Source organism: Aegilops tauschii, chromosome 4 (assembly GCF_002575655.3).
Source record: "Aegilops tauschii subsp. strangulata cultivar AL8/78 chromosome 4, Aet v6.0, whole genome shotgun sequence".
NCBI classification, from domain to species: Eukaryota; Viridiplantae; Streptophyta; class Magnoliopsida; order Poales; family Poaceae; genus Aegilops; species Aegilops tauschii.
In genome coordinates, this window is record NC_053038.3 from 32317543 (window position 1) to 32340492 (window position 22950).

At 47.5% G+C, this 22950-nt stretch overlaps 1 protein-coding gene across 1 annotated transcript; it reads right to left on the reverse strand.

Annotated features, from left to right (window-relative positions):
- Positions 1 to 21971: 21971 nt before the first annotated feature.
- On the reverse strand, positions 21972 to 22559 carry LOC109777452 (uncharacterized). Its single transcript, XM_020336085.1, has one exon. The coding sequence runs from the start codon at positions 22557 to 22559 to the stop codon at positions 21972 to 21974; it is 588 nt and encodes a 195-aa protein (XP_020191674.1).
- Between the last annotated feature and the right edge of the window lie 391 nt (positions 22560 to 22950).

Below are 22950 nucleotides of genomic sequence, written 5' to 3' on the forward strand. Positions count from 1 at the left end.
GGAAACAACTTCAATGGAATTAAGCACTCAGCACGTGCACGATGGCACGACAAAGTTAAAATGGTCCTATTCTATTACAAGACTCATCGAGTCCAAAAGGGTGAAGCATTGTTTGAATAAACCGCCTACAGAGTTAAGATGCTTGCTGGGTTGAAGCTTCCGGCTCATCCCTCTCCGCTCCTCCGGCTGTTCCCAAGACCTGGAAAGTTGACGATTTCCAGTCAATGCCGCTCAGAGCTTCAAATCGAGCTTCCTCGTCAATTAACCCGGCCGGGTCAATTTCCGGGGCAAAGGTGTGCTTACGAGTCGGCGGGACTAAGCTGATGGCTTCATAACGCGGAGTGGGGATCCTCTGATTCTCTGCATCGTAACCCGGCTGGTACTTGGTCAGATCCGTGTCATTTCCAATCAGAGTAGCCACCGGGCGTACGATCTTCACGCAGGCTGCAAAGTCCCTTTGGTCGAAGGGGGTGCCGTCTTCCTTCAAGCTGGGGTAGCCAAGGGCAATGTCCGCCGGGTCTAGTTCTGGAAGGAACGCCTTGGCCCGGCTCAGAGCAGCTATGGTGCCGGCTCTTGCAGAGGCCCGTCGCAGCTCTTGGACACGTTGAGGAAGAACGGCAAGCCGGCGAAGAACTTCCGCCAGGTGAGTCGGCACCTCATTGGATAGGGCCACTACGGCCAAGGCGCGCTATGACCCGGTGTAGAGTTGCTCCACCAGGGTGTACACGGCCTTCAATTTGGTCAGCACACTTTGGTTGAGGTTGGCGCTTCTGGGACCTGTTTAACAAAGTAAGATAAGCCGCTGGCAATGATGGGTTATGAGACATAAAGATTATAAACTGGACGAGAGCCGGTGGAATGACTTACCGAAGATTGCGGCAACCATCTGTGACACGTGGCGCTTTAAGCCGGAGAGTTCGGCGGTTCTCTCCATCAGAGCTTTCTCCGCCTGTTCCGCCTGGCTCACCAGAGTAGCCTTCTCTTCGGCCCAAGCTTTTCGTTCAGCTTCAAAGTCCTTTTTCAGCTTCTCTTGAGCCGCAATACTGGACACAAATTTGGCGTTGGCCTTCCGGGTCTCAGTTTCTTGCGTCCTCAGGCGGGTCTTCAGATCGGAGATGTCAGCCTCAAACTTCTTGCAAGCAGCCTGCATAATTTCCGGGTTATAATATGAACAGTTACTATGCAAATTTAAAGTCCCAAGCGCTTTCCAAGCAAAGACACTTAGCACTTGGGGGCTAATGCATGTCGAACGTTTCTATCTACAAATTACCGGTTCATGGAAGTAAGCCGGAACTTAAGTCTACAACATATTCAATCATAAGTCGTCGACTTGGGGGCTAGTATGGTAAAGATAACTATACAGTAAGCAGTAGAGTGGTACCTCAGACTTCTGCTGTATCTGATTCACCATGTTGATCTCCAAATCCCGGCTCTTGTGCACCTAGCTCACATAGCCGGAGACGATCCCTCCGATGCTCAGATTGGCATAGTCGGTGAGGTCCAGATTGACCCGGCGGCGCTCTAGCAACTCTTCCTTGGCGGAGCACTTGGCCAGCGCAGTGGGTCTCCCCGGCTCAACAAACTCCGTCCGGGTGATTACCACGTCCGGGTCATCGGCCGGCTGAGCCAGGCTGGAGGTCTCTGGGTTAGCAGAAGTTTCTGCGATTGGCTTGTCGGTTGGAGCGGTGGCTGCAGGAGCAGAGGCAACTGGTGGTTCTTGAGCTGCAACCTCCGGTTCAGGCAAGTCCGGCTCTTCGACCGGCTTGTTCTTGTTCGCCCTCTTGCTGAGCTTTGCCTGGGCACTGAAAGGACAAAAAGGTTAGTACAAAAGTATGAGTAAAGATAAGCACAACAAGAGATGATCATCATTACCCGGGTACGGTCTTGAAGGCCGGCAGGTTTGATTGCATCGAGTCACCAGAGGAGGGTGAGGTTTCCTGATAGTTTGAATCAGAAGAATTGAGCGGTTGACGTATAACACCCGCCAAAGGATGAAAAGGGTACAAGTGGGAGATAACCTCGGTCCGGCGTTTCCTCGACGCGTCAGGCAAACCGGAGGAGAGGTCAGCGTCCTTGTTGGTCCGGGTGTGCCGCCGGCTCTCATGAATCTGTTGCTTCAAAAGAAATTGAGGATCTTGATAAGCTAAAGGATGTGAAAATCTTACTTTCCGGGTTACTCTTCGGACTTTCAGCCTTGGCAAGGGCTCCGAGTCGGAGGAAAGTGTCATTACCTCTTCAACCACCGGGTTACTTGCTCCGGTGTCATCCTGTTGATGAACAGTATTGATAAAGGTGGACAGAAATAAACAAGAAATGCAACAAGAGCTCACAGGTTCAGGGGTTACCTCTGACTCGGAGCTGTCACTCAGTTGAAGTAGCTCTGAGGCAGTGGGCCTGCTTCCCTTCTTGCGGGGAGCGGCTCTCTTGGCGGCTTTCTTAGCCTTCCTGGCCTTCTTGGCCGCCTCATGGTCATATTTGACCTTCCAAAATTTGTCATCAGCCTGAAAAATACAATGACGATTTCTTAAGGTTCAGATGAAATCTATCTACAGAGGAAAATAAGATGTTCAGATCAGCGGCTTACCGCTGGGGCCGGGTTGGTCTTGCAGAAGGGGCTTAAGCCGATCCTCCCGCAGTCTGCCAAGCTCTCGTTCAAGAGAGCCTTGGTCATGTCCTCAGCAACGTCTTCAGGAAGATCGTTGCGGCTGTGTCTCAGGGGGTCATCTTTCCGGCCCGTGTACTCACACATTAAGCCGGGGCGGCGGCTTAAGGGGATCACCCGCCATGAGATCCAGACTCGGACCAGATCAATGCCATTAAGGCCATTTCCCAGGAGGGCCTTGATCTTGTTGATGGTAGGGATCAGAGGTTGACGCTCCGCCTGAGATAACTTGTCTGACAGAGGGTGAGTTGGTTCCAGACGCGAAGGACGGAAGCCGGGCAGCGGGCTCTCATCAGCCGGCGAAGTGTCTTGGCAATAGAACCACGTCTGGTTCCAGTTCTTTGGGTGGCTTGGCGGCTCAGCGTAAGGAAAAAGGCAGTCTCTCCGTCGCTGAATGGAGATTCCACCAAGTTCTAAGCTCGGCCCATTGGCGCACTCGTTCTGGCGGTTCAGATAAAAGAGTTCTCTGAAGAGTAGCAGGCTAGGCTCTTCTCCAAGGTAGACCTCGCAGAATACTTGGAAGTTGCATATATTCGACACCGAGTTGGGTCCTATGTCTTGTGGCCGCAGGTTAAAGAAATTCAGCACATCTCTAAAGAACTTTGAGCCGGGCGGTGCGAAGCCCCGGCTCATATGATCCGCAAAAATTACCACCTCCCCGTCCCTTGGCTGTGGTCTCTCCTCTGATGGGTCGGGGGCACGGTAGGACATGACGTCCTTCTTGGGCAGGTAACCCGACTTCACGAAATCCGCTAAGGTCTCGTCGGTGACGTTGGACCGCATCCAATTGCATGTGATGGGTGCTTTGGGAGCTTTGGGAGGCATGGTGAAAGTCGGAAGCCTATGATAAAAGAAAATGTCCGGTTTAATTATAAGCCGGAGGAAATTTACAGTTCAATGTTTAAAGTGGCGGCTTATGGAGGGGCCTAATGACATATATCTAAGTGCATCGGGTTATCTAAGCCGCTGGAGGTATTAAGAGTAATTCAATCGTCTACAGCCTTGTTGTAAGTGAGCCGGAAAATTTTATGGCGCGTGGCTTCTTTTGAGCCGGAAGGTTTTACAGTGCGTGGCTTCTTTAAGCCGGAAATGTAAACCGCCATGACTCAGCAGGTGCAGTTTTTTACTAAGTGTGGTGAAAACAGGTTTCACACATCGCAGTAACTAATTTGGATCAAAACGGTCGGCTAAAGGGGAAAGTTTCTAGACCTAAAACAGACGCAAAAGAAGTTCTTGGGTTCGAACGGAGCCTTTATGCAGTGAAAAGATATCTATTTGCATTTGAAATGGGTGCCAAACAGCTACCGCGTTGGTTTTATACTATCTTAAGATCAAGAAGGGGCGGTGGTGGTGAAATCTATGAGGAGTTCATGACGAACAGCGAAGAACACCGGTGAACTCGGAAATCTTAATGCAGATCTGAGGAACGGAGAGGAAGGAACTTACAGATGCAGATGTGCTGTGAGGGTTCGTCGTGGTTCTCTGGACGGTTCAGGGTGATGCAGCGGCCAAGGTCGACGAGGACGCGGAGCTCTGTTGCGACGGCGGCGGCGGCGGAGCTCGAGCAGCACAGGAGTAGCGAGAGGAAGGAGACGACAGAAGGGGGAGAATGGAAAGGACCCGAGGGCCGGGCTATTTATAAGGCCAGACTCATAAGTGGGCGCGAGAAACGAGGAGGCCACGGCGCGGTTATCTCACCATAAAACGCCTCGATTTTCGGGATGGCAGTAAAGATAAGATCCGTTGTGGATATGGTGGAGTAAAAAATGGACTTAATGGAAGATGACGTCACGACGGATTACCCGGAATCCAGAGGATGATGTCACGTCGGGTTATGGTCTTCACACAATTGTAAGCCGGAGCTTTTCTGTCGAACGAGTTGAAGATTGACATGAGCCGGCTCAAATCAATCTGGGGCCTAATGTTGAGGATATAACCCTTAGAGTCACCCGCCCGGCTGGGCCGGGTTACACATAAGGATCATCACCTGAAGCCCGGCGCCAAGCTTGAAGACGGTGGGCCAAAGATGGGCTTAAGACCCGGAGGTGGCTTAAGGCCCGTAGTTACAACCGTCATTATGATAGAACTTGTAGTGTAAGACAAGAATAGTTGAGAGTCTGAGCCGGACACTCTTATGAGCCGGCCGGGACTCTCAAAAGCGGCTGGGCGTCAACCTCTCTATATAAAGGGACGACCCGGCAGCGGTTTAGGGGTAAGAAAGATCTCGTCGAGAGCCAGGCATAGCAGTTAAGCTCCCTGGTCATCGAAACCCTAATCAATACCACCTCAACTGGACGTAGGCTTTTACCTTCACTGTAAGGGGCCGAACCAGTATAAACCCTCGTGTTCCTTGTCCCGTTTAACCCCTTCAAGCTTCCTAGCGGCGATGGCTCCACGACTAAGTCCTAGCTTGAGGACATCTGCCGTGACAATTCCACGACAGTTTTACCATTTGCCGCCTAAGCCTTTTCCCCCGGGTTTTCGCGAGCCCGAGGGTCATCTTTATTTAAACCCCCGGGCCAGTGTTCCTCTGAGTGCTGGTCCAAACTAGAGCCACTTGCAGCGCCACCTTGGGGAAACTCGAGGATTGGTTTTAGCTGTACGTAGTGTTCATCCGGTGTGCCCTGAGAACGAGATATGTGCAGCTCCTATCGGGATTTGTCGGCACATTCGGGCGGCTTTGCTGGTCTTGTTTTACCATTGTCGAAATGTCTTGTAAACCGGGATTCCGAGACTGATCGGGTCTTTTCGGGAGAAGGTTTATCCTTCGTTGACCGTGAGAGCTTATGATGGGCTAAGTTGGGACACCCCTGCAGGGTATTATCTTTCGAAAGCCGTGCCCGCGGTTATGAGGCAGATGGGAATTTGGTAATGTCCGGTTGTAGAGAACTTGTCACTTGACCCAATTAAAATACATCAACTGTGTGTGTAGCCGTGATGGTCTCTTCTCGGCGGAGTCCGGGAAGTGAACACGGTCTGAGTTATGTATGACATAAGTAGGAGTTCAGGATCACCTCTTGGTCATTGCTAGTTGACGACCGTTCCATTGCTTCTCTTCTCACTCTCTTTTGCGTATGTTAGCCACCATATATGCTTATTGCCTGCTGCAGCTCCACCTCACTACACCATCCTTTCCTTTAAGCTTAAATAGTCTTGATCTCACGGGTGTGAGATTGCTGAGTCCTCGTGACTCACAGATTCTACCAAAACAGTTGCAGGTGCCGACGATGCCAGTGCAGATGATGGGGTCGATCTCAAGTGGGAGTTCGACGAGGAACGTGGTCGTTACTAGGTGTCTTTTCCTGATGATCAGTAGTGGATCCCAGTTGGGACGATCGGGGATCTAGCATTTGGGGTTGTCTTATTTTCATCTGGATCTTGACCGTAGTCGGTCTATATGTTTGTATTTTGGATGATGTTTGAATTATATTTATTTATTGTGTGAAGTGGCGATTGTAAGCCAACTCTTTATCCCATTCTTGTTCATTACATGGGATTGTGTGAAGATGACCCTTCTTGCGACAAAACCACTATGAGGTTATGCCTCTAAGTCGTGCCTCGACACGTGGGAGATATAGCCGCATCGTGGGCGTTACAAGTTGGTAATCAGAGCCATCCCGACTTAGGAGCCCCTTGCTTGATCGAATCGCTGGCGTTGTTGAGTCTAGAACAAAAATGTTTTGAGTCCTAGGATTATATATATCGGAGAGTAGGATTCTTTTTACTCCTCAGTCCCTTCGTCGCTCTGGTGAGGTCTCCTGACGTAGAAGTTTTGACTATTCTCTCCTCAAATTTCACTAAAAAAAATTTAGGATCACGCGGGTATCTTGGAATCGTTCCGATGGTTTTGGGACGAGAACATTGTTCTTGGTGCCTCCTGACATTTAGGGGTTGTGGCAGTGTCCCGGGGAGTTGAGCTCCGAGGTGTTGTCGTCACAATTTTATCGTTGTAGTTCTGGAATACCTGAGTTTCGCCGACATTGAAATCTCTTTTATGCAGTTGTTGGTGAGATCACCTCGACGCCACCCAGTACTGGGGCGGGAGTTCGGGAGTATTGCCATAACTTGTATAACGGATGTTTTTCGAAGGTTGAGGTAAACGATTTCCGAAGGTTTCTTGGTTATGTGTTGACGGATGGATACAGCTGGATCTAGGGATTGCTAGTTTGGGTGATATATTTTGTGTCCCCTGTATCCCCAACACCAGATTGCATAACCAGAAAGTTTCAGGAGTTTATAAGTGGGAATTCTAGTAGCCTTAGGATATCTTTCCGACAGACGCATGATATGAGATTGGGGTTCGACGTCTAGTGGTCCGCCTGTACACGGTTGGTTTTATAGTGGTCTCGTAGTGTCTTAAAGAGTCCATGGCTATGCCGACTCGGGGACGCTTCGTATGTCATGTGCACAGCCTTGTACATGATGGTGCTGTATGATTGAGCCCGTGTGGGCCCCACCACGAAAACTTCGGACGAAATCTCTATCATATGTTTGTTCCGGCTTATTCTGCAAGCCAATACTTGTTTTGTTTTGAATTGTGATATTCGAGTTGCTTCGAAGTCATATGTTGATCCCATATCTTTTCCAAGTGGCTTCTCAACTTATGGAAGTGTGATGATTTACTACGGAATTCATTCGTTCATCTTCGTGCGAATGTTTATTGTGAAGACTATATGTTGCAATTTCTATCCGTTGATTCTACTTATCTATTTGTCTATCAAGATGCTAACGGATGTCACCCTCTTCAGGATGGCTCCGCCAACACGTCAGAATCCGGATCGCAATGAAGGGAGTCAAGCGAACCCTCCGCCACCACCTCCACCTCCGGAGGCATGGCAAGCTATCATGGCAGCCACCAACGCCAATGCTCAGATGATTCTGCAACTCTTGCAAGAACGCACCCAAGGGCAAGGCAATCAAGGCAATCAAGGTCAAGGCAACAATCAGCCTCACTTTGCTACCCTCAACCAGTTTCTCGCAAATCAGCCCAAGTCTTTCAGCTACTGTGCCGAGGCCACGGATGCCGATGATTGGCTCGTGGACATCAACAAGCATTTTGAATGTAGCAATGTCAGGTCTGAGGACTATGTCAAGTTCGCTTCTTTCTAGCTCAAGGACCAAGCTGCTGATTGGTATCAACAATACAAAGATTCCAGAGGAGGTCGTGTGATCACTTGGACTGACTTCTGTCGGGACTTCAAAGCGCACCACATTCCACAAAGTGTTGTTGAGAGCAAGCGTGAGGAGTTCCGCAATCTCAAGCAAGGCAACATGTCTGTGTATCAATACAACAACCAGTTTCAGAAACTTGCTCGCTTCGGTAAACAAGACGTTCCTGATGAAAAGAGCATGATCTATCACTTCAGAGGTGGACTTAAAGAGGATCTGCAGTTAGCTCTCGTTCTTGTTGAGCCTACTCAGTTTGATCAATTCTATAACATGGCACTGAAGCAAGAGGCTGCTCAGCTCAAGTGTGAGGCTTCTAAGAAAAGAGTCAGGGACGCAGTTCAGTCTTCTTCTTCCTCACTTGTGGCAGCTAAGCAACAGAAGTTCTGGTTGCCTCCTCCTCCTCCGTTTCGTCAGCCTTATCAGCAGAAGAACAAAGGTGGCCATGGTTCTTCCAACTCTTCCAACTCTGGCTATCAGAACAAGTCTCAGAATCAAGCTCCAAAGTCCAATGCTCCTTATCACCGTCCACTCTCAGAGGTGACTTGCAACAAGTGTCAGCAGAAAGGTCACTATGCTAACAAGTGCTTCAACCAAAGGCGTCTTCCTCCTCCTCCTCCTGTCAGATCTTCCAGCAATGCAGTGGTCAAGCATAATCCAAAGTCTGCAAAGGTGAACATGATGAATGCAGCTCAAGCGGAGGAATCTACTGATGTGATAATGGGTAATCTTCCTGTTAATGATATTCCTGCAAAAGTTCTTTTTGATACTGGTGCATCTCTTTCTTTCATTTCAAGACCTTTTGTTGCCAAGCATGAGTTTGTGACGGAAAAGATTCCTATCCCGTTGAAGGTTGTGTCTCCGGGCAAGCAAATGACATCTAATAATGGTGTCCCGGATGTTTCCATCAAGATGGGCGACTATAAATTTCTGTCTTCTCCAGTTTTCTTGGTGACTCGGATATTGATCTTATTCTCGGGATGGACTGGCTTTCTAAGCACAAAGCTCAACTTGATTGTGCTGCCAGGGAAATTCAATTGACACATTCTTCTGAGGATGTCATCATTTATGCCGCTCGTGATGAAACCATTCGGTTTTTTTCTCTCAATGAGAAGGGAGAATTGAATGCCATCTCCCAAATTCCAGTCATTTGTGAGTATCAAGATGTCTTTCCAGAAGAGCTTCCGGGTATGCCTCCTCACCGGCCGGTTGAGTTCGTTATCGAACAAGAGCCTGGCACCGAACCCGTTTGCAAGCGTCCATACAAGCTTGGACCCAACGAGCTGAAGGAATTGAAGAAACAGCTCGATGAACAAGAGCGTCTGGGTTTGATCAGACCGAGTTCTTCTCCATGGGGTTGTGGTGTTCTTTTTGTCAAGAAGAAGGATGGCACGGACCGACTTTGCGTCGACTACCGTCCATTGAACAAGAAGACTATCAAGAACAAGTATCCACTTCCCAACATCAATGAGATATTCGAGCAACTCAAAGGTGCTAAAGTATTCTCGAAGCTTGACCTTCATATGGGTTATCATCAGATTCACATTCGTGAAGAAGATATTCCAAGACAGCATTCAGAACAAGCTTTGGTTCTTATGAATATACTGTCGTGTCTTTCGGCCTTGTCAATGCTCCTCCAGTTTTCTCTCGGATGATGAATTTCATCTTCAACCCCTATACCAATGAATTCGTCCTGGTGTATCTCGATGATATCTTGGTCTTCTCCAAGAATAAGAAGGATCATGCCAAACATTTGCGATTGGTGCTCGACAAGCTCAGAGAGTATCAATTCTATGCGAAGTTCTCCAAATGTGAGTTTTGGCTTGATGAAGTTCTTTTCCTTGGTCACATCATCTCTGCCAAGGGCATCGCTGTTAACCCCGAGAAGGTGTCCGCAATTGTGAATTGGGAACCTCCTCAGAATGTCAAACAGCTCCGTAGTTTTCTTGGTCTTGCAAGCTATTGCCGAAGATTCGTTGAGAATTTCTCTAAGATTGCAAAGCCTCTTTCCAACCTCCTCCAGAAGCATGTGAAGTATGTCTGGTCTCCTGAGTGTGACGTTGCTTTCAACACTCTTAAAGAGAAACTAGTCACAGCTCCTGTCTTGACTCCTCCTGATGAATCCAAGCCATTTGAAGTTTTCTGTGATGCTTCTCTCCAAGGTCTCGGTGCTGTGTTAATGCAAGAGAAGAAAGTTGTGGCCTATACCTCTCGTCAGTTGAAGCCCAATGAGAAGAACTACCCCACTCACGATCTTGAGTTGGCGGCAGTTGTCCATGCATTAATAACGTGGAGACATCTCTTGTTGGGAAGACAAGTGGACATTTTCACCGATCACAAGAGTCTCAAGTATATCTTCACTCAGCCCAACCTCAACCTCAGGCAGACTCGATGGGTCGAAATGATTCAAAAGTACAATCCGAGTATTGAATATACTCCAGGCAAGGCAAATGTCATTGCAGATGCTTTAAGCAGGAAGGCTTATTGCAACAGCTTAATTCTCAAGCCTTTCCAACCGGATCTTTGTGAAGCTTTCCGCAAGCTGAATCTCCAAGTTGTTCCTCAAGGCTTTCTTGCCAACCTCATAGTCTCTCCTACTTTGGAAGATCAAATTCGTGAGGCACAACTCCTTGATGCCATGGTGAAGAAGGTGAAACGTGGTATCGACAAGGGTCTTTCCAAATACAAGTGCTATCGCATTGATGACAGAGACACTTTATTCTTCGAGGACCGGATTGTGGTTCCTAAAGGTGATCTAAGGAAAGTCATAATGAACGAGGCGCACAATTCTCTTCTTTCCATTCATCCTGGAAGTACGAAGATGTATCATGACCTCAAGCAGTCGTATTGGTGGACTCGAATGAAGCGAGAAATTGCTCAATTCGTGAATGAATGTGATGTCTGTCGAAGAGTGAAAGCAGAACACCAACGACCAGCTGGTCTCCTTCAACCTCTTGCTATCCCAGAATGGAAGTTTGATCATATCGAAATGGACTTCTTGACTGGATTTCCAAAGTCCAAGCGCGGAAATGATGCTATCTTCGTTGTCATTGACAAGCTTTCTAAAGTGGCTCATTTCCTATCAAAGAATCCATCACGGCAGCTCAGCTGGCAGAGCTATACACCTCCAGAATTGTCTCCTTGCACGGCATTCCACAATTGATTTCTTCATATCGTGGAAGCATCTTCACCTCTAAGTTCTGGGACTCCTTCCAGAAGGCCATGGGCACAAACATTCGCTTCAGCACAGCTTTCCATCCTCAAACTAGTGGCCAAGTCGAGCGAGTCAATCAAATTCTTGAAGATATGCTCAGGGCTTGTGTCATTTCCTTTGGCATGAAATGGGAAGATTGTCTTCCATATGCTGAATTCTCCTACAACAACAGTTTCCAAGCAAGTTCGGGAAAGGCCCCATTCGAGGTTCTCTATGGCAGAAAGTGTCGTACTCCTCTTAATTGGTCAGAGACTGGTGAACGCCAACTTCTTGGCAATGACTTAATCACTGAAGCTGAAGAAATGTGTAAAGTCATCCGTGATAATCTCAAAGCCGCGCAATCGCGCCAGAAGAACTACTATGATAGTAAGCATCGTGATTTGGCTTTCGAGATCAGAGACCATGTCTATCTCCGCGTCTCTCCAATGAAAGGCACTCGTCGCTTCGGTATCAAAGGGAAGCTTGCCCCTAGATACGTGGGTCCTTTCAAGATCATTAGCAAAAGAGGCGACCTCACCTATCAACTTGAGCTTCCTTCCAACTTCGCGAACGTGCACGATGTGTTCCACGTGTCACAGCTCCGCAAGTGCTTCAAGACGCCTGAGCGCACTATCAACTTCGAAGAGATTGACCTCCAAGAAGATCTGTCTTATCATGAGCACCCCGTTGCTATTCTTGAAGAAACTGAGCGCAAGACTCGCAACATTCCTGAAAGTGAAGTGGTCGCACCATTCCGACCGGGAAGCCACCTGGGAACGCGAGGACCATCTCCGTTCCGAATATCCGGAGTTCTTTCAGTCCTAGATCTCGGGACGAGATCCTCTCGTAGTGGTGGAGTGTTGTAACACCCCGCATGTAACTTGCCATATTTGTAACTCCGACTCTTGCCATTTTTGGCTATGTGCTATGATATTCCCTCCGTGGTCGGGTTTTGTTTGTCGTTTTGCATTTTGTTCATGTCATGCATTTCATATCATGTCATCATGTGCATTGCATTTGCATACGTGTTCGTCTCATGCATCCGAGCATTTTCCCCGTTGTCCGTTTTGCAATCCGGCGCTCCTATCTCCTCCGGTGCACCCCTCTTGTTTTCTTTCGTGAGCGGGTGTCAAACATTCTCGGAATGGACCGAGGCTTGTCAAGTGGCCTTAATATACCACTGGTCAAGTTTCGTTCCATTTGGAGGTCGTTTGGTACTCCAACGGTTAACCGGGCATCTGCAAAGTCCATATGTGTGTTGCAGCAAAAACCCCACTCAAACCCAGCCCAAAACCCACCAAACTCTCTTCCATGTTGTAGGTCGTTCGATCACGATCGTGTGGGCGAAAACTGCACCTCATTTGGACTCTCCTAGCTCCCTCTACCTATAAATAGGCATCTCCCCCGAAATACAATCGCAGACGAAAACCCTAGAAAATCCCCTCGCGCCGCGCCGGACGTGTCCGTACGCCGCCGGACACAACCCGCCGCCGGCCGCAGCCAATAAGGGCGCGCCACGTCACCCCGGGCGCCCTCTCTCTCCTCCTCGCACCGCCGGCCCGCCCGGCCCAGGCGGGGCCCGCCGGCCCGTACCGTCGCCGCGCCCCCGCGACGTCTCCTCCGTGCTCGCCGCCGCGCCCGAGGACGCGCGCCTCCGGTCGCCGTCGCCGGCGCCGCCGTGCACCGCACCGCCTCCTTCCTCCGGCCTCCCTCCGCCGGCGCCGCACCTCGCCTCCTCTCCCTCCGGCCGCGGCCTCCCTCTCCTCCTCCGTCGCCGGCCACGAGCGTCATCGGAGCCCGAGCTCGATCTGGATCCGCTCAACGCGCAGGTTGACCCGAACCCCCCCCCCCCCCAAAAAAATTGCTAAGTTTTTTTGTATTTTATAGCAAATTGCCTTGTTCATCAGTGCATAACTCTTTGCATGTAGCTCTGTTTCGCGTGTGTAATATGTCAAATTGTTCGTCTCGTGATGCTCTACATTTTGTTCAACTGCACCATATTCATTAGAGGTCATCTTGATGCCCAAATCTCTGTTGCAAGAGGGCTAGTTGCTGTTATCTGCTGGTTCTTAACAGAACTTGGAGATTTGTCATTTTTGTATCATTTAATCTGTGCATCTTATGGGCATGAGCTCTATATGTGTTTTGTTGTATGCCATGCCATATTTCCAAGGGTGTATGCCATGTATTTTTGGTGATCTCTGTGGTGACTAGCACAAGCATGCAAAGCCGTAATGTTTCTGATTTCACGGACTTAGTAATCTCCATGTCTTTGTCTGCTGTTATTTTGTTGCCATGTAAACTTGATGCTACAGAGAGATCCATGCATATTTTGGAGATGTTCAGTAAGGATGTTTTGTAGCTATAGTTGTAATTGATCCATTCCTGACCTTGTTTGCAATTATGGGGTGCCATAGCATGAGTCAATCTAGCTCTACTTTTGCTATAAAATATTTCTGGCAGATTCTTAACATGATATTCATTTTTGCCAAGCTTATTGTAGTTGATCCATACATGCTATGCTTGTGTTCTTGCCATGTATAGCTTCATAAATATGCCATCTTGCTGTAGGTGTGCTTTTTTTGTCATGCATTGCTCTGTAGTGAGTGCATCAAGCTCACCTAGATGCCCTCATATTATTATTTCTGTCATGCTCTGTTTTTCTGCTAAGTCTGGAACCTGATAACGGAACTTGCTATGTTTACATGCTTGCCATCATATCTTCTGGTCCTTTTTGGCTTATGGTAAGTAAGGTACTTTTTCGTATGCATTTAGTAGAACACTTTCATGCCTTGTTTTGCCATGTTAAGTTCCTGTAGCATGTTGATTCCATGCTCTGAACATTGCTACCTGATGCTGTTTTCTGCCATGTCCAGTTTTTCACTAAGTCTGTGATCCTGTTATCTTTTGCACTTTTGCCATGCTTGTTTGAGTTTGATATGTTGTGAACTAGTCGTAGCTCAGTGTTCATATTTTGTCAAGCATCTCCTGTAGATTACTTTCATATGCTTTGTTGCTATGTTGGAGTGCTGTAGCATTGTTACTTGTTGCATTTATGTGCTATCATGCTGTTAATCGCATATTCGTGTCATTCTTGTTTTGCCCGCCATTTGCAAACCGTGCATCCGTTTCCGGTGATCTTTATATCGATTTCGACCAAAATCATCTCATCTTTCCAGTGGCATGCTTGGTTTGCCAAGTTACTGCCTTGTTCATCATTTTCCTTCCAGAGCACGCATATGCATCGCATATCATATCTCGCATATCATACATGTTTTGCATCATGTTGCTTGTGCATTTCTCGTGGTTGATTGTGGTTCCGTTTGTTTGTGTTCTTGTCTTGGGTAGAGCCGGGAGACGAGTTTTTGAACGAGGAACCTGTTGAGTACGCTTACGAGGATCAAGTTTTCGACAACTCTGAGAACCTTGCAGGCAAGATGACCACCCCTCGAAATCACTTCTATCTTTGCTTTGCTAGTTGTTCGCTCTATTGCCATGCTGCGCTACCTATCACTTGCTATATCATGCCTCCCATATTGCCATGTCAGCCCCTAACCATCTTTTCCTAGCAAACCGTTGTTTGGATAAGTTACCGCTTTTGCTCAGCCCCTCTTATAGCGTTGCTAGTTGCAGGTGAAGTTGAAGTTTGTTCCATGTCAGAACATGGATATGTTGGGATATCACAATATCTCTTATTTAATTAATGCATCTATATATTTGGTAAAGGATGGAAGGCTCGACCTTATGCCTGGTGATTTGTTCCACTCTTGCCGCCCTAGTTTCTGTTATACCGGGATTATGTTCCTTGGGTTTGCGTTCCTTACGCGGTCGGGTGATTTATGGGACCCCCTTGACAGTTTGCCTTGAATAAAACTCCTCCAGCAAGGCCCAACTTTGGTTTTACCATTTGCCGCCTAAGCCTTTTCCCCCGGGTTTTCGCGAGCCCAAGGGTCATCTTTATTTAAACCCCCGGGCCAGTGTTCCTCAGAGTGCTGGTCCAAACTAGAGCCACTTGCAGCGCCACCTTGGGGAAACTCGAGGATTGGTTTTAGCTGTACGTAGTGTTCATCCGGTGTGCCCTGCGAACGAGATATGTGCAGCTCCTATCGGGATTTGTCGGCACATTCGGGCGGCTTTGCTGGTCTTGTTTTACCATTGTCGAAATGTCTTGTAAACCGGGATTCCGAGACTGATCGGGTCTTTTCGGGAGAAGGTTTATCCTTCGTTGACCGTGAGAGCTTATGATGGGCTAAGTTGGGACACCCCTGCAGGGTATTATCTTTCGAAAGCCGTGCCCGCGGTTATGAGGCAGATGGGAATTTGTTAATGTCCGGTTGTAGAGAACTTGTCACTTGACCCAATTAAAATACATCAACTGTGTGTGTAGCCGTGATGGTCTCTTCTCGGCGGAGTCCGGGAAGTGAACACGGTCTGAGTTATGTATGACGTAAGTAGGAGTTCAGGATCACCTCTTGGTCATTGCTAGTTGACGACCGTTCTGTTGCTTCTCTTATCGCTCTCTTTTGCGTATGTTAGCCACCATATATGCTTATTGCCTGCTGCAGCTCCACCTCACTACACCATCCTTTCCTTTAAGCTTAAATAGTCTTGATCTCGCGGGTGCGAGATTGCTGAGTCCTCGTGACTCACAGATTCTACCAAAATAGTTGCAGGTGCCGACGATGCCAGTGCAGATGATGGGGTCGATCTCAAGTGGGAGTTCGACGAGGAACGTGGTCGTTACTATGTGTCTTTTCCTGATGATCAGTAGTGGAGCCCAGTTGGGACGATCGGGGATCTAGCATTTGGGGTTGTCTTATTTTCATCTGGATCTTGACCGTAGTCGGTCTATATGTTTGTATTTTGGATGATGTATGAATTATATTTATATATTGTGTGAAGTGGCGATTGTAAGCCAACTCTTTATCCCATTCTTGTTCATTACATGGGATTGTGTGAAGATGACCCTTCTTGCGACAAAACCACTATGCGGTTATGCCTCTAAGTCGTGCCTCGACACGTGGGAGATATAGCCGCATCGTGGGCGTTACAATGTCCCAAGAGCTCATACTGAGAGTAGTCTACATCTTGGCCACGCTCATTCTCGATGATCATGTTATGCATGATCACACAAGCGTGCATGATGTACCAAAGCATTTTCTGATCCCAAAATCTAGCCGGTCCTCTAATAATAGCAAATTGGGCTTGCAAAATCCCAAAAGCTCTCTCCACATCTTTTCTAGCCGCCGCCTGAGCATTGTGGAAATCAAGATTTTTCTTACCTTCTGGCTTTTTCAACGGCTTGACAGAGGTTTGCCACTTTGGATAGATGCCATGCGCTAGATAATAGCCATAGTTGTATGTACGGCCATTTGCTACAAACTGCACCGGTGGCAACTCACCATTTGCAATCTTATTCATCAGTGGTGACCGGTTGACAACATTGATGTCATTCAAAGATCCAGGCATTCCAAAGAATGCATGCCAAATCCAAGTCTCTTGATCGGCCACCGCTTCAAGGATTATAGTGGAACCCTTTTTTGGCTGTGGAATTGCCCATGCCATGCCTTTGGATAATTCTTCCAACTCCAATGCATGCAATTTATTGAGCCAAGCATGCCAGGAAAGCCGTGAGCTTTGTTCATCGCCAATAGCCTTGCGGCGTCTTCAGCATTGGGAGATCTCAAATACTCCTCGCCAAACACTTGCACAATTCCGACTGCGAAGCGCTTGACACACATGATGGCTTGGCTCTCACCCATAGCCAAGTGATCATCAACTAGATCAGCCGGTATACCGTATGCCAACATACGCAAAGCGGCTGTCACCTTCTGAAAGGTGCTATGCCCGAGCTCTCCGGCGGCATTCCTCCTTTGCTGAAAAAAGCGGTCATGGCTCGCTAGTTTCTCTGCAATGCGCCTGAACAACTCGGTGCTCATCCTAAACCGGCGACGAAGATACGACTCGGGGTATGTGGGATTCTCCGCAAAATAATGCCTGATCAATCTGTTGTGGGCATCGATCCTATCCCTCCAAATTTTCTGCCGACCCATAACCGAACCACCGTGCTTTGGTTTTTTATTGATATGCATAGCTAGGATCATTGCAAGATCCTCCTCCTCTTCCATATCAAATTCTTCTTCGGAAGAATCATACGACGAACTCATCTACAATGTTCAATACTATGCTATAAAAACTACAATCAACATGCACGAAATTCATGGCTTTTGAGCAATACATACCTTCTAGGCGTTTTGTCGAACACCTTGCGGGCGCCGAGCGGCAGCGAGCGCTCGGGCGCTGTTCGTCGGAGGACGGACGCGCGCGAGGGGCGGCGGGACTAGAGGGGGGTGGGGGCGGAGAAGCCGCCACGAGGCGGGGATAGGCCGGGGAAGCGCCGGAACGGTCGCCGGGTGGCGCGGTCGGCGGCGGCGGCGCGGCTGGACGGGGGGTGGGAGTTGCGAGCGAGCGCGCGAGAGTCCGGCGCGCGGGAGCAGGCGCAGCAAATAAGCGGCGCGCGGTTGAGTTTCGGCCCGCAGGCTGAACTACATATGCCGCGCGCGCTGTTTTTGCGCGCCCGCTGGAGCAACTATACCCGTTGCGCGCGCGCTAAAACGGGCAATTTTGCGGCGCGGCGCTAGTTTGGCACTGCTGTTGGAGATGCTCTAACTTCTGAAGGGTTGGCGGCTTGATTTAAGGGCGCCGCGCGCCGCGTCGGGTTCGGGCTTTGTTCCTTTGTAAACGGTACTGCTATCTCGGGATCGTTCCCTGGAACGAAATCCTAGCAAACGGCCCAGAGACCATAGGACCAAGATCTGACGGTGACAGTTTTTTTTAATGAAAACTACACTAATAAAGACGAAATGCCATGTGTTTTGTAAAAAAAAAAATCCCATCCCCAACACTAAAAGTGTCAGTCGGGCAATTCCCAAATGTGATCACCGGGTATCGTGGTCCTTTGTAAAAGATGTTGTGCTTTTTTTTGCGCTATCTTAGAGAAATCGGTCATCTTTTTTTTCTATTTTTGTGCAGGAATGTGGCTGTGGGTACCCACATGCCTGACGGGCCAACGTACGTGGTTACTTTTTTATTTTTATTTTTGTGTGAAAAAAAGGCCAGAACGTGGTTTTCTTACAGGAAAGTTCAAGGGACTTCTATTGCCGCTCTCTGCGGCAGGTTGTCGCCCGCACGCACAGGAGGGATACGACTGGGCCTGCCCAGAAGGTAGTGACAGAGAGCGATCGCGTACTGTAGCTACTAAAAAAGGGCGCACTAATAAAGATGGTGACAGTGTTTGTAAAAGAATGCTGTCCCGAACACTGAAACTGCCAGTAGGGCAATTCCCAGATGTCACCTTAGCCAGCAAACAGTCACCGGCTATCGCGGTCCTTTGTAAAATATGTTGTATTTTTTTTTGGCGCTATCTTAGAGAAATCCGTACATCTTCTTTTCTTTTCTATTTTTGTGCGGGAATGTGGTTGTGGGTACCCAGGCCACGTGCCTGACGGACCAATGTTCGTGGTTTTTTTATTTTTAACTTTTTTCCGAGAAAAAAGGCCCGAACGGGGTTTTCTTAACGGAAAGTTCGCGGAACTCCTATCTGCCGCTCTCTGCGAGCGGCAGGTTGTTGCCCGCACGCACAGGAGGGATGAGACTGGGCCTGCCCAGAAGGTAGTGACAGAGAGCGATCACGTACTGTAGCTAATAAAAAAGGCGCACTAGCAGGGGATCGAACCCAGCATCTCGTCCTATTGAGTATGCGCTACTACACGATCACCTAGCGAGCCCTACAACAGAGAGAATCCTTCAAAACCAACCCTTCAGCGAAGATCCATAATATTTTTGAAAATTTCGAACTCAAATTAAGAAAAAAAAGAATGTTTTGCAAAATGCAACTAATTTTCAAAATTGTGAACAATTTGCTAAAAAATAAATATTGTCCCAAATCATGAATAATAATGTGAAATTCTAGAACAAAATGGAGACGTGATATTTTTTTGAAATTTTTGAACAGTTTTTCAAACAGGAATATTTTTTGAAATTATGAACTTTTTCAATAAAGTTGTGAAAATTTTGAACAAAAGCAATCTGAACAAATTTTCAAAAACAGGAACAAAATTTGTAGATGTGAACAATTTTGTGAAATTTCATAACAAAATTTGGAAATGCGAACATTTTTTTAAACACCCGAACAAAATTTGAAAAAAAGATTTTTTTTTAATTTAGAATAATTTTTGAAACTGCTGAAATAAGTGGAAACATGAACATTTTTAAAAAACGGGAACATTTTTTTAATTCATTTCTGAAAAGAGGTGAAAATTTTGAACCAAAACATTCCGAACAATGTTTGGAAATCCCTCAAAAATGTAAATATGAGAACAATTTTTGAGTTACGAACAAAATTTAAAAATATGAATATTTTCTGTAATTTCCAAAAGATTTTTGAATACGTGATTTTTTTAAAGAAACATAAAGAAGAAAAAGAACAGAAAAACATCAAAGTTAAAAGATAAAATAAAAAAACAAAAAGAAGCAGGGTATGGTTGTACCTGCACTGGCTACGCAAAACTGGGCCGATCCATCGCGTCGCTCGCCTGTGCGAAGCGCCGACAGTTTGACGCAGCGCGCGTCAAATAGGAAATCGCAAAGTTCAACATTTCATTTAGCAACTACTCCCTCCGTTCAGAATTACTTGTCTCGAAAATGGATGTATCTAGAACTAAAATACGTCTAGATACATCCATTTCCGCGACAAGTAATTCCGAACGGAGGGAGGAGTTAACGAGCGCTCCTTCAGGAGCCTCGCAATGATCAGCGACACTTGGCACACTCTCAGCTATTCGCCACGTGTCGCGCTCTGGATGCTCCCTCGGGATATTGTTTTTTATTAAATTTTTCCGCACGCGTTTTCGGCCTTTTAAATGTTTTTTTTAGGGTTTTTCGACGTTTTGGTTTTTCACCGGTCTTCCTTAGCTTTTCGATCAAAAAAAATTAGAAAAAAATTTGCACGAAAAAACATGTTTACTTTTTTCCCTTTCGCGAGAGTCACGGTTTTGCTTCCGCGAGAGGCACGATTTTGCTTTCGCGAGAGTCACGATCGTGCCTCTCAAAAAGGGAAAAAACGCGTTTTCTGTTTTTTTTCCTTTCGCGAGAGCCACGGTTTGGCTTCCGCGAGAGGCACGGGTGTGCTTTCGCAAGAGTCATGGCCGTGCCTCTCGGAAACGAAAAAAAAGCGTTTTCTATTTTTTTTCCTTTCGCGAGAGTCACGGTTTTGCTTCCGCGGAGAGGCACGGTTTTGCTTTCACGAGAGTCACGGTCGTGCCTCTCGGAAAAGGAAAAGAAAACGCGTTTTTTCCTACGCGGGAGTCACGGTTTTGCTTCCGCGAGAGTTACGGCCGTGCCTTTCGGAGACGGAAAAAACGCGTTTTCTGTTTTTTTTCCTTTCGCGAGAGTCACGGTTTTGCTTCCGTGAGAGACACCGTTGTGCTTTCGCGAGAGTCACGGCCGTGCCTCCTCGGAAACGAAAAAACATGTTTTCTCTTTTTTGCCCCTTCCTCCTCCCAGAAACTTCTTCCTCATCCTCCTCGTGAGCATCGTCTTCCTCCTCCTCCTCACCGTCTTCCTCATCATCATCATCATCTGAATCCTCCTCCTCTGATTCCTCGTCGATAATACGCAAGTTCACAGGCCCTTCCGGCTCTAGATTCGACGACGAGAGGCAGGAGCGATACTCGTACCAGCGAGCTCGTTGTCGAGGATCCGGCGACTCCATCGTCTCTGCTATTGCCCAGAGGAGGATCTCCATTGTGATTGCCCCCTTGCCTTTAGGAACCATCCGCTTCAGTTAATCTGCTGTTACTTCCAAGGTCAGGCCCAACGAGTGCAACTCGAGAGATTTCACGCTCGGAAACCAGGAGCATGTTTCCTTGCACTTGGCCAGCGTTGCTCATCTCCGACGCAAACTCTTCCATCCAGGTAGAGCTAGTAATCAATCAAAGAAGAAATTCACAAATCAAAATTTCTAGGGTTTTTGTTTTCTCACACTAGCTGCCACTATCATGAATCCAATCCTAAATAAATGTCAATATTGTTTGAAATAAGGGCATGGAGCAGCTCAACGAACAACAATTAAATCACCCATTCAATTGCCTAATCAAAATTACTAGGGTTTCGATTAGAAATGTACCTGTCGCCCAACTAAATCGGATGGTTTCTGCGAGCTGTGATGTATCATCGTGTCGCTTCGCCATCGGAACTCCGGCGAATAGTCGGAGTGGGCGGCGGGTCTTCTAGGGCAGGGCGATGGGGGGGACTGCAACGGGAACGGCGGCGGTGAAGGCTGGGTGGGGATGCGGTTGATTCGTTGGGGTCGGGCTATTTTAGGCGAAAGAAAGCGATAGCTCACCGAGCCCAGGTCCCACTCGTCATAAGCGGTCATGGCCATGGCCCACCTGCCATTCGGGGCCCACATGTCCAAAGAAGCGAGGACCCCACGCGTCAGTAACTGAGCAGGTACCGGTCAACTGCATTGACCCGACGGCAATGCTCCGTTTGGGCTTTCGTGAGAATGGGCCGAGTGGTGGAGGGGAATTTTTGATGCTATGGGCAAAACTAAGCACAACTAAGGAAGGAGGGGCACATAAATAGAAATCCCTTTTTATTTAGCCACTTAAGAAAACCTGGACAATCCGCCTTGACATGATTTGGTTGTTTGCAAAAATTGCAAAGTCTTTCTCCAGCAGCATTTGTAAGATTAACTGGAGTAGACGCTGAAGGACCGGGACGTGAACAACTTACCTCATTGCATTTCTTAGGCTTTTGAGGATACTTTTTGAAAAACTGCTTTTTGTTGGGCACATCATTGCTATGAGCACTGTTCTCATGCTTCCTTTTTCCAGAGTTAACATGGAAAGCTTGATCTTTCTGTTCACTCTTCATTCTCTCTTCCTCCTAAACGCAATGTGCAATGAGTTCTGGTAGTTTCCGCTTGATTTCAAGAGAACTATAGCTTATCTTGAATGGGTTGAACTGTGAGGGTAGTGACCTAAAAACTAGGAGCACAAGAAGCTCTTCATTCAAGTCACACTTCATGGTTTTAAGCTTTGTCGCGGCATTGCTCGTACTTAAAATGTGTTCCCTCACACTTCCATTTCCATCATATTTTGCAAACATCTTGCGCAAAAGCTCATCTGCATACACTTTCTCTGAGCCCTTTAATTGTGCTTCCACCGATTTCAAATATTCTGTGGCATTTTCTTTAGCGGGAATAGCCCCCTTAATCTCAGATGGGGTGGAGAAGTTCATAATTAGGAGCGCCATTTTGTTTGACCTCTCCCACTTCTCAACTTTAGCATTATAGGCTTTCTTAAGCTCAGCATACCCAGTGGCACCTTTTTCAGATTCCACTTGTTTACTTTCCCTTAGCGCGAGGTCAACCTCATGCCAGGCGAGGTGCAATAGCAACGAGTCCTTCCATGTTTGGAAGTTGCTACCAGTAAGTGGCTCGATCTCGAGACCACGAGGACTGGAAGCTGTCATGATTTCAAAAAATATCATAAGGAAAAGAGCATCATAATTGAATTGCACAAAAAATTAACCTACGTTGGTTTGATCAATTTTCATGCAAAGATTAACCCCAAATTATATCACCGTTGGGCAGAAAATAATACGGCATTAAATCTAACAATGGTATTAGAGCCTAGTCATTAGATCACCTAATTGTATAATGAACAGAGAGGTAGATTAGGATCTTACCACCAATGGAAGCAGCCATTGGAGTAGTCGATGCGAAGTCCCGTGCCTACTCGATGCATGCGTGATGTAGCCTCAGTGTAGATGCTCGCATCGGGTAGCGACGTCCCTCCGGGCGCCACCGGCACTGCCTTGAAATAGGGGCAGAGATTGGAGATGATCTTCCCATCGTGTAGCG

Bases quoted from the DNA above. Each gene is read 5' to 3' on its own strand.
- LOC109777452 (XM_020336085.1), bottom strand. From the start codon at position 22,559: ATGACAGCTTCCAGTCCTCGTGGTCTCGAGATCGAGCCACTTACTGGT.